The 12,195-nt window shown below is 32.4% G+C and overlaps 1 protein-coding gene and 1 pseudogene across 1 annotated transcript; one reads left to right on the plus strand and one right to left on the minus strand.

The window, feature by feature from the left end:
* The first annotated feature begins 431 nt into the window (after nucleotides 1-431).
* Nucleotides 432-3,237, plus strand: LOC114724938 (probable amidase At4g34880; annotated as a pseudogene).
* Nucleotides 3,238-6,030: 2,793 nt separating this feature from the next.
* Nucleotides 6,031-6,583, minus strand: LOC114724916 (uncharacterized). Its single transcript, XM_028911373.1, has one exon. It carries the CDS (start codon nucleotides 6,408-6,410, stop codon nucleotides 6,216-6,218), a length of 195 nt encoding a protein of 64 aa, XP_028767206.1. The 5' UTR covers nucleotides 6,411-6,583; the 3' UTR covers nucleotides 6,031-6,215.
* Between the last annotated feature and the right edge of the window lie 5,612 nt (nucleotides 6,584-12,195).

Raw genomic sequence — 12,195 nt, forward strand, 5'->3', positions numbered from 1 at the left:
GTTCCAACCACATAAATATTTATTTAGTGCTACCACTTATGCCAAATTGCCAATTGAGTTGTTAAAATAGGTGATTTTATTGGAAATAATAAAAAGAATATAATTTGATCTATTTTTCTTAGTAATGTCATTTGATCTTCTACTAAAAAATAAAAAGATTCTAATTGGAATAAAAAAGAAATAATTTTTTCCTTTTTTAAAAAATATATTTATTTTCTATTTTTCAAATTTTCAATGTTAACATCACAAACTCAATGAATTTGTGTGTATATAAAGAATTTGAGAGGTGTTTGGATAAGATTAAAACTATAATTTCAAAAGTGTTTTACGGTATACGTAGTAAATATATAAAGAGTTTATCTCAATTTGTAAAAAAATACTTTGGCTACCCACACACCCCCTTGCTCACACCTTCACGTCCTCCGGATCATCGCTGGATAAGGATAAGGGTTACTCAAAGCTATCATCAAACTCAGACATGCATCAACCATAAACATGGGAAGAACCAAAAGTTCAGCGCAATATTTGGTTTTCACACTAGTATTCGTATTAGTGATTCCGACAAGGTGGATCAGAGAGATCAACGGCTCGGATTTCAGCATCACCGAAGCCACCATTGATGACATCCACAAGGCTTTTGCAGAGAACAAGCTCACCTCCACACAGCTGGTTGACTTCTACTTGGAGAGGATCACGAGCTTCGATCCCGTACTTCGCAGCGTACTGGAGGTGAACCCCGACGCGAGAGCCCAAGCGGAGGAGGCCGATCGAGAGAGGAGGGATCCGGTGCTTGCGTCCTCATTGGGACCACTCCATGGGATCCCGGTGCTGCTCAAAGACGGCATCGCCACCGACGACAAGCTCAGCACCAGCGCAGGGTCCTTCGCGTTACTGGACTCCAAGGTTCCACGTGATGCTCACGTGGTGGAGAAACTCCGGCGAGCCGGCACCGTCATACTTGGTAAAGCTTCCATGTCGGAGTGGTACGTCCATCGCTCCCCCCTTGTGCCTGCCAACTGGTGCGCCAGGGGTGGATTTGCTCTGGTCCGTTCTCCTTCGTCTCTTTTCCTTCTGCATTAGTTTCTTCATAGTAACTACTTAATAATACTGAACAAATATGAAATTGACGCCTCTTTATGCAGAATCCTTACGTGAGAACAAACGATACATGTGGGTCAAGTTATGGATCAGCGATATCGGTGGCTGCGAACTTGGTTGCCGTTTCTCTGGGGACTGAAACTGATGGCTCAATCATCTGCCCAGCTGATCACAACTCCGTCGCCGCCATCAAACCTACCGTTGGTCTCACGAGCAGGGCTGGCGTCATCCCAGTTTCGCCTCGTCAGGACACTATTGGGTAGCCTCCTGTTTCTTGCTAGTTCAAGGTTGAAGAACAGTAAAGTGAAATGATCGTGTAATTTCTTCTAGAGTTCCTTTCTTGCCTTGCTTTAACTGAAAGTTTCAATATGTTAGGCCACTGTGCAGAACAGTGTCAGATGCAGTTCATGTGCTTGATGTGATTGTTGGGTTTGATCCCAGAGATGAAGCAACATATCAGCAGCAGAATATATACCTGAAGGAGGGTACAAGCAATTCCTCAAAAAGGAAGGACTCAAAGGGAAGAGATTAGGTGTTGTCAGGAATCCATTTTCTTTCTACTATAATGGATCTTGGCCATTTCTGTCTTTGAACATCATCTCAGCACGTTAAGGTAGCAACACTATCGGTTCTTCTTCATTAACCTGTTATGAGCTCCATAGCCTATGTTGTTACTGTTATGAACATTCAGTTATGTCGTCTGTGCGAATTGAAGGGCAAGGGGTGCGGCTGTGGTTGATAATTTAGAAATACCCAATATCAGCATCATTCAAAATTCTTCTGAGAGTGGAGAATCAGTGGCTATCTTAGCTGAATTCAAGTTGTCCATCAACAAATATCTGAAGGAACTCATTTGGTCCCCTGTCAGGTCACTGGCTGACATTATTCAATTCAACATCGATCATCCTGATCTGGTAAGCATCATCGATATTCATCTCTAGAGAACAAGACTTTCCTGGGCTTCTCTGTTAATTATTACTTTGCTCGTAATATACCCTTCGCAAACATATATGTGGTTTTATCAATCATCTCACAGTCACGTATGCTTGATTTAGCAGTAAGTAATGAAATGAACTGTATTTGAACTTGTAGGAGAAGACAAAAGAGTACGGGCAAGAAGAGCTCATGAAATCAGAGATGACAAGTGGGTTTGGAGAAGAAGAGAGAGAGGCAGTCAAGAGGTTGGGGGAGTTATCAGAAGAAGGGTTTGAGAAGGTAATGAAAGAGAATGAATTGGATGGGTTGGTAACGTTGGGATCTAAGGTTCATAAAATGCTGGCAATTGGAGGGTATCCTGCAGTCACTGTACCAGGTGGGTATGACCAATATGGAATGCCATTTGGGATATGTTTTGGAGGCTTGAAAGGAACTGAACCAAAACTTATTGAGATGGCTTTTGACTTTGAGCAATCCACCAAGGCCAGGAAGCCTCCTTCCTCTTCACTTGCCTCCATCTAATTTACTCACTCGAGCTTTTGAATGATGTTTGGTCCAGAGTGATGAATGTTTTGCTAATCTAGTTACTAGGAAAGCTGTTCAAGAAAGAAAAAACAATAAACGTTTGGTCAGTTGTTAATAAGATTTGATATGTTGTGCAAGTAGAGCAGTGGCTACTGAAATTTGGAGGAGAACTCAGGATTCTAATATCAAGACCCAAAATTGCAACTGGGTATGCGGTTATAATGATGAACACGTAAACAGCTATAAGAGGTATTAGTCTCATGGTTTTATCTAATTCAATCAAAGAGGCTAAGGATCTGATTGGCTTCTTAAAGGTCATTTACATTACAGCTACAGAACTGTGATCATTGAATCTGATTGTAAAAGGGCTGTGGAAGTGTGGAACTGATAAGATTCTGCTTCAACGTCACTGGCAAAGTGCATGTTTGCCACATCTTTTATGAAGCAAATCAAGCCGCTGACCAAAAAGATAACAAACAACTTTACTATTTCTCAACTTCAGAGGATCAAACAGAGCTGTGCGGTGGGGATCCTCTAAAGCAGGGGTGTTTCTTGCTTGGATTTTTCTTTTGTTTAATGCAAAATCAAATAATAACCACATGCGTAGTACTGGAGTCCTTTTCATTTGAACACTCAGAAATGTAGAATATGTCATAAGTGATACTATGAAGAGTTCATGAATAGCGCGCACATGTTCTTGTATTTGTTTTGTTTTGTTTTTGGTTTTTGGCCAACACGTGTATGTATTTTTTGATTGTTAACATCATATGAAATGCATAATAAAATGTACAGCTTCGTTTGAATGAAATTCACTTTTCACAAAAAGAGTAGGTGTTTGAATTATCTTAGTTTAAATGATTTTGTGCTATGTAAAAAAAAATTACATGAGTACAATTTTGTCTTGTAAAACATAAAAGTACTTACCATTGTTTCAAACACCCGTTAAAAGAAAAAAAAAATGGGCAAATTAAATTGTGAAACTTGTTTATTTTGAGAGTTGGCTCAACGAGGTTATTGAACAAGACCTTCTAATCAACAATATATCTAGAAATTTAGCTGTTAATAAAATACAATGGCATCGTGCGATTCATGTAGTCGACCATACTTAGTAGAATAAGACTTGTTTTTTTTATTTGTTTCTTTTGAGAGTTGACCCACAAAAATTTAAACTTTTCTGTATTAAATGTGAGTATATATCTTAACGAAAATTTGAATATTGGTTTTATCATGTCATAAAGAATTAGCTATTTCTGCTGTACCTAACTCTGTTGGTGTCTCTTGGAGCATATTGAAGCTGAATGAACGTTCATCTGTAAATCTCGGCTGGGTGTTTAATAATTCTTTCAACTATCTCCTTAGAATCAGATTCAAAAACCACTTTGCGGAGCCCCGGATTCCACGCTGTATTCATTCCTCTTTAAAGTGCCCATTCCTCTGCCTCTGTAGTGCCAAAGCATGCACCCAGAAGTTTAGAAAATCCCGCTATCCTTTCTCTAATTCTTGAACCATCAGCCAAAGGAAGGCTCCAATTCTTTCCACCCCTTTTCACTTCCGTATAACATTAAATACGCAAGCCAAGGAAGAGTTCCCTTTGTTTTCAATCATTCCATTCAGATTCTGAGCTTCTTTAGTTTTCATATTCTGGAGACCAGCTTCTCTGCTGAGTTCACTTGGTCTTACTTCTGGCCCTGAATTGCCCACTACGAAAAGTAATCTTTTTTTTCCCCCATGCATTTCATAATTAAGAGTGTTTGAAAAGAAAAACAAATCATAATTTTAAAAATAATTTTACACCATACAAAATAAGCATACGAGAAGAGTTTGTTTCGACTTACTTAAAAATACTTTTTAAAAATGCTTTTGGGTTAATCCGAACACCCAGGATAAATACTAGTTTGAGAGTTAACTTGACATATAATTTTAAAATCATGCTTTTTTTTCCCAACGAATTTTAAAATCACATGTATTTAATACTTTTTTGCCAGAGTGCAAGTATTTAATGTGTTCATATATATAATTATATATAGAAAATGTTATCAAAACTCTCAGTTGCAAGAAATACATAATTCTAAATAATTTCATAAAAAACTATTACTTCCGGTCTTTAATATAAGACTTTATTTGACTTTTACTTTGGTCCTAAATATAATACCTAAATCCATTTTGTCTCTAATATTTATATATTTTTTCTAAAGTAACTCTTCTAATAATGATAGTTTTAACTAACACACTTGATTAGCAAGGATATTTTAAAAGAAACAACACCTATTTATTACAAATAATCAATTTAATTATTTTATTAATCTACTCAAATAGTTAACTAGTTATATTTAGGTAGGAGATAGTATAATTTTAGCATCCATTAGAAGTTAAGAGCCCAGCGGCCTGATTCCCCATCTCCTCGTTTTACTACTTAAATTAAGAAGGCACGATTAGTACACACCCCAGAAATGAGAAACGTCTTGTGCTACTTTAGCTTTGTTTGTTTTTTCTTGGTTTCTGAGTTCTGACTGGTGTTTGTAATTGGGTTTTAAGTTGTGAATGCAACCATTCAGTTTCAAGTCAAAAAAAAAAAAAAGGGAAACGTCAACAGGTGAGATCCGCTATTATGCACCGACCCAAGCGGGCGGCACGCCTCTTCGATTCTTGTTCCTTGGTCTCCCTTCATTATCATCCCAATTTAATTTTTATTCATAATCATTCAATCCTATTCAATTAATCGGGTCAAAAAAATCCTACTCAATCAATGAGAGTGGGATAACTTATGCTATTTTCTCTTGTTAATCTGTTTTAACTTTCTTTATACTAGTAACTAACATTCAAATGAGTATAGAGTAATTAATAATAATACTTTCATAACCATTCTTCCAATAAAGCTCTAAATGTTCCGTTTGGTACAAAGTATTAAAAATAAAGGATTGAGATTGAGATTGCAATTGAAAAAAATCATTAAAATAGTATTTAATATGAGTAATTGCTTATTATATGAAATTAGACAAATTTATAGAGTTGAATTAGGAAATACCTATTCCCCTAATGATATTTTCCAATCCCACATACATGAGTTTGGCTAATCCCATATGATAAACAATTTCTTATACTAAACATTCTTTTAATAGATTTTCTCAATTATAATCTTAATCTCAATCCTCAATTATAATCTTAATCTCAATCCTTCATAAACGCAACCAAAGAGTAAAGAGAGAAGAGATCAATCCATTAAAACAGACAAGTCAATAGAATCTCAGTTTAGTTAATCATACTCACTTAGAAAACACTTTGTCTACCTACCATTATATTAATCAAACAAATTTATTATCACAATATGTTTTTCTTATATATATAATCTTGTTTTCGACGCTCTTCACAAAGATGGATTAAAATTTAAGATTCAATGAATCATAATTTAGAAACGCTTGTATTTTTGCAGTTTCTTCAAACCAGGAGAAAAACCTGTCAGGCCATAAGAAATCTGGAGAACAAGAAGATGTCATATTAATAATAGATATTATATTAGCGCATTCTTACTTCAAATTACAGAAACTGCGTTTTGATTAACTAAAACTGTATGGAAGCAAGAACCTGTCTTCACAGGATTCCGAAGCGTGCATTGGGATTGACGAGAAGGGATGAATCAGAAATTTGAAAAGCCATGATTAGCCGACGGAGCTCTTGCCGGGATGATCGGCGGCCTTCAACGTCTTATCGATGAGCTTTCGAGCCTTCCGGCTTCGGATCTCCACCTTCACGCTCGCGCTCTTGTCCATTTTGACGTACGGCTTCTTCGATTTCTTCAGCGATCGGACTTTCGACTTTATGCTCGCCACCAGATTCTCCAACTGATTCGCCATCTTCTTCTTCTTGTTCTTCAAATTTATGTTTCTATCTATTACCGATTTCTGTTCTGTCTCACAACTCTGGCATTTCTTCTTCTCGTTCTTCGATTCCTATACCTATTGCTAATGACGTCGCTTCTGGATTTTCTGTTACTCCGTCTTTCGCTGGAGAATAGTATGGGAGGTCAGCCGGCGTGTAGACACTGAACCAGAGGTTCTCATTTTATTCATACATCTTTTGACAAAAAGGCTTATTTTTGCACTTAATTACGAACTTGGCCATTAACGTTTTCTCACTTTCCCGCTTCACTTGGCGTATACTGGCAAATTATGTGCCCCTCCTGCTGACTGGCCCTGACCGTCCGGGAATCATTTGAAAAAAGGACCCCCAAAAACAAAAAAACACTATATTTGAAGTGAGATGAGGAAATTGTGAAGAATAATCTGCTGGGATACGGATATCGAAAATGCTTTTTATTTCCCTATTAAAAAAAGCATTTTATATATCAATATTTAATATAAGAGTTAGTTGAAGATTAAATTTGATTCTAAATATAAGATTGTAATTCATTTTATCTCATATATTTATCTATTTTGCTTCGAGTAATCTCTATGATGATCGCAAGAATTGTTTAAATACACACCAATGAGAACCATTTATGAAAAACAACACTTTTTTATTATAAATAATTAATTTAATTAGTTTTTTAATATTTATAAATTAATTATCTAGTTTTTATATTTTTTAAAAAAGGAGGCAATAAAAAATTAGATCAAATGGAATGCAATGATATTTTCCCCCCCAAAATCTATACATTTTATGCAATTATAATACTAGCAAATTATTGATCCTAAGAAATTCTTTATATGTGATTGAAAATAAAATTTTTTTTGAATAATTTACTTGTAATGGTAGAATTAAGTTTTAAAAGGAAATCGCCAACAAAATAAATTTCAATGAATTTCAGTCGTCAAATTTATTGGAATTAGTTTTGGCGCTCATTCGTGATACTCATTATTACAGTAAAATCTACAAAAGTCACATACAATTTTAATAGTTTAAATTTAAAATTATTAACTAATAATTTCTAAATAAAAATTATTTTTTGAAAAACTTACAATTAATGTCTTACATTTATTTTAGATTATATATTTATTAAAAATATCATATATATAATTAAATCTCTGATATTCATATTAAATTTCAACATAGTTCTCCGTATGAATCTCGTGTGAGGCAGAAAGAAGAAGTTGGTCAAAAAACGAGAACTGCCGAAAAATACACAAGGGCAATTTTGTAAATGTCTGTTATCCTACGTAGGACCAGTACCCTGCCAAATTTATGAGGAATCAAATTTCTCACATTTTCCAGCGTAGAAAGTCAAAACGGTTACGTTCCTTGTGATCAATAATCCTGCACGCCAAATTTATGAAGCAAGCACTCCCTTCTTGATGAGTTTGACTTTTTCCTTCAACATTATTTTTTAAAGGAAAAAAAAAGCAATAATTATTGAATTGAATGGAAATTTTTAAGCAAAAACATATTTCAAACAAAGGCCCAAGGAAAAAACACCAACTGTCCAACACGACTGGCACGATACCCAAGCAACTTGACTAAACATGTGGGGATCGTTGACCTCGGGATTGTTTGGAAAACCATAAAAATATTTTTTTAATAAATTGTGAAAAACTCCTTCACATATTTATTTCGTATACTATAAAATTACTTTTAAAATTATAGTTTGATTTTTATTCAAACACCCTAGTCAAAATCAAATATTAGTAAGTTATGAAGTACTAGATGAGAGAAATTTTATTTCAAATTTTATATAAAAATACCCATCTGGTCCTAAATATAAGGGTCTTATATTTAGGATTGGAGGAGTACTTTTAAAGATTTTTTTTGGGTTTTAAAGATTTTTTTTTGGGTAGTTTTCCATACATACAAGAGCTTTTTTTGAATTAAAGTGAAGAAAAGACCATCTAAAGACTAGTTTGAAATGATAACTGGAGTCTTCAAAAATAACTTTTTAATTTTAATTTACTGAATACAAAATAGTACTTGAGGAGGTTTTACTTCACTTAACATAAAAGTGCTTATAAATATTTATATTAAACAGCTCCAAACAAATATTGACCTCGATGGTGTCCAAACAGCTGGATGGCAAAAAAAAAAAAAAACAATGTAGGAAGTATTATTGTACTTGTGGCATATTAGATGGTAGTAAAAAATAAAAGAAAACATATCCCCGGTTGCCTGCACAAGGTGCTTTTGCCCCTTGGATAGAATTGCTTGATACTTCACAACGGGGAGAATTGCTTGATACTATATTTTAAGATTTTTTTTCCCTTTTACCTTTTTTATGAGCATTGATGTCAATAGCCAATAGGAACATCCTATATTTATTTTTTTGGCCAGAAAAAATATATAAAAAATAAAATTATATATTGTTTGATAAATATAATTTGTAACAGAACAAGTTACAGCTCTTTTTTGATTATATCATGATCTTTAGATGCTATATTTTTTTAAGATTTTATCAGTATTTACTACTCCTCCGGTCCTTAATATAAGATCCATTTAACTGATTTGATTAGATTAAGAAAGTTAGGTAAGTTAGTTAATTATGAGAAATATGATGCGTTTTTTCTAAAACACCATAATCATCTTTCTTAATACCCCATCTCCCTCTTCTACTTGATTATAGTCAAGGGAATATCCATAGGGGTAATTTAGAGAAAATTGATAAATATGAGAAATGGGTCTTACATTTAGGACCAAAACCAACTCAATAATTGGGTCCTATATTAAGGAGCGAAGGAGTATTTAGGATACCCAGTAGATTTTAGGTAATTCAAATCAAGAATTCGTACTAGAGTCCCTGACATAGAAAATGTTTAAAACCTGGGTCTTAGAAAATTACCTTAATGCGATTAAGGCATGTAATTGGAGTAATTGTTAAATACTCTTCCGGTCCTAAATATATAAGGGTCTTATATTTAGGACTGAAAGAATAATTATAGATATATTCATCACATTAGTAGAAAAAGAGGAGTGGATCTAATCAGCTTCTATTAGAATATATTACTTCACACTTGAATATAGTTGTTAATGCAATTAAAATGAGGATTTTACCGTTGGCAAAAAACAATATAAAGGATTTGACCTCTTTTCACCTCGATTGGAGCATGACGTCTAAAAGCATTGGAAAGGTATAATTAAGATTTAAGAGATACGTTCTGGCAAAAGAAAAGAAAAGAAAGAAGAAGAGGTAAATTGGGTTATTGATTAAAAAAAGTATGTATATTAACTATCTTGAATTTACATGACATGAGATTTACATCATCCTCCTCTAATCCTATTTATAGTACAAAGAAAAAAATATATTTTTTAGTTATATTTATAGTGATACTGCAATAAATTTTTTTTATATAGATATACAATTTTATCATTCATTTATTATTATATGGACCTTGTTTACCTAAAGTATAATGTTTATTAAACAAGAATAAAGTTGAAAGGTTATTAAATTTTAAAATTTTCTTAATCTGGATGAAATATGTTAAAAATGATTTACAAATAAGACTATATGAGTACTTCACTTTCTCTAGTACAAAATACAAGGGGTCTTCAACTCTTCTAAAAGAAATACTTTTTCATAATATAAGTCATTTAGAGAATTATTAATTATCATTTTTTAATTTTAGTCTTATTTATTAGTGGCACACGTTGGATATTACGAAGCATAGTTGAATTTTTTCTAATTATTTAAGAAATATTTAACAAGTTAACTATTTTCATGAAATAATTGAAAGTGATTTCTATTTTAGGGTTGTTTGAAATTTGAAAACCCTCATAAGTTTTGTTAAAAAAAAAAAACAAAAGAAAACCCTCATAAGCACTTAAAAAGTGTTTTTATATAAGTTGATATAAAATTTCTCTTACATATTTATCTTGAATTTTATTAAATCAATTCTAAAAAGCTATTCCAAAATCCCCCTTAAATCAAAGAGAATAACATCGATATACTTCTTTGGTTTTTTATGTAGGACCTAATTGAGGAGTTGGTGTTGGTTCTCTATGTAAGACTTACTTCACTTGTTTATCAATTTTTTCTCAAGTTAACCCTATTGATATTTTTCCAACAATAATCACGTAGGAGAGGGAGGAAAGAAATTAAAGAAGATGTTTATAATGTTTTAGAAAAAACATATATCATATTAACTAATTTAACTAACATTCTTAATTTATTTAAATTAGTTAATTAGGTTTTATATTAAGGAGCAGATGAATACATCATAATAGATAGAATTAGATTTTCATGTTGCTAAAAGCTTATTAAGATTAACAAATCATAAATTTTTTGTTTTTATTAAGTACCTTGATAATATTAAGAAATTTTTAAATCGATTTTATGAGTTAAAAGATTACATTAATGAAATAAAAAAATTATGAAATGAAAATAAATAACATTTTAAATTAATTTAAGAGACAAAAAAATCTATACATCAATAAAAAAAATTAAAGAAAACATTTGTCTAATTTAATGTAACTCAAACAAAATTTAATAAAAGACTAGGTTTGTGAAAAGAGTAATGCCATGAATCAACAAAGAAGCAACAACGTAACTAATGAGGTTAGGTCGAAGATGTTAGTTTTTCACAACATGATGAATTAAGATATCTACATTTAATATCTGATAATGTTTTGAATAAAACTGCCTCCGAAATAAAGATGTTTTTATCCAAAAAAAGAAGAAGAAGAAATGTGAGACAATTACTATTTTAGTTCACCATGACTTGTCTCCCAAACACATGACGAGGAATTGTCTGCTGCTCTATGAGTTACCATTACTTTTTGTATTTTGCCACCTACCATTACATTATTTATACTCCGACTGAATTATAATATATGACACATGTCATACCTAAATATAGAAGTTTTACAAGCATAAACATGTGGGGTCCATGTCTGATTTGGATCTTATGTTATATAGATGATGTGGTGTTCTTAAAGTACTTGATAATTACTTCAAATATGTTGGCTGTTATTAATACTGAAGAGTAACATTTAAGTGTTTGCCAAAAAGAAAAAGAAGAAGAGTAACATCTAAGATAACAATTATTCAAATAAATATTGATTCATGTTTATTTTTAACTAATCACGTGAAAATGCTGCGCTGCTGTTGAATTCTTTTTTTTTTTTTTTAACGTCCTGATCTGCGCATGGCCTTAACACCTCAAATAATAATGTGATAATAAAATTAAGGAAAAGATTTATTTACTTAATATATGTTTTGCTTAATTAAATCAAAATAAGTGGATTATAAAGTGTTGATAATATCAATAAAAAGAGTTTGTTAGAAAATAAATAATAATATGTGAAAAATCCGCATATCTAGATTTAAGTGGAAACGAACGCGGTAAGTATATAAAGTAAAATACTCAAGGTTTCTCGGTAACGTAATTATGAAAATTTATAACCAACTCAAATTGTGTTAGCTGATAGAGGCTTTTATTTGGGAAAATTGGTTAAAAAAAATCTCTGTTTAAAAATTTAATTAACTAAAAGGACCTGAATTTAAGTAGGTGCAAATATGATCTGTAAGTGCAGTATATCTTCCGCTGTGTGCAGCATATATATCGTTATGTGCAAATAACATCCATATTGATAATTGTTGCACATTATTGATGATATATTGTACACAGAGGAAGATATATTGTACTCATGAATAATAGTTGCACTTGTTTAAATTTATGTTCTTTTAACCAATTAAATTTTTAATCAGGGATTTTTTTT

This window comes from Neltuma alba, unplaced genomic scaffold, assembly GCF_004799145.2.
Source record: "Neltuma alba isolate B1F8T4 unplaced genomic scaffold, ASM479914v2 tig00012206_pilon, whole genome shotgun sequence".
In the NCBI taxonomy this organism is placed as follows: Eukaryota; Viridiplantae; Streptophyta; class Magnoliopsida; order Fabales; family Fabaceae; genus Neltuma; species Neltuma alba.

Bases quoted from the DNA above. Each gene is read 5' to 3' on its own strand.
- LOC114724916 (XM_028911373.1), bottom strand. From the start codon at position 6,410: ATGGCGAATCAGTTGGAGAATCTGGTGGCGAGCATAAAGTCGAAAGTC.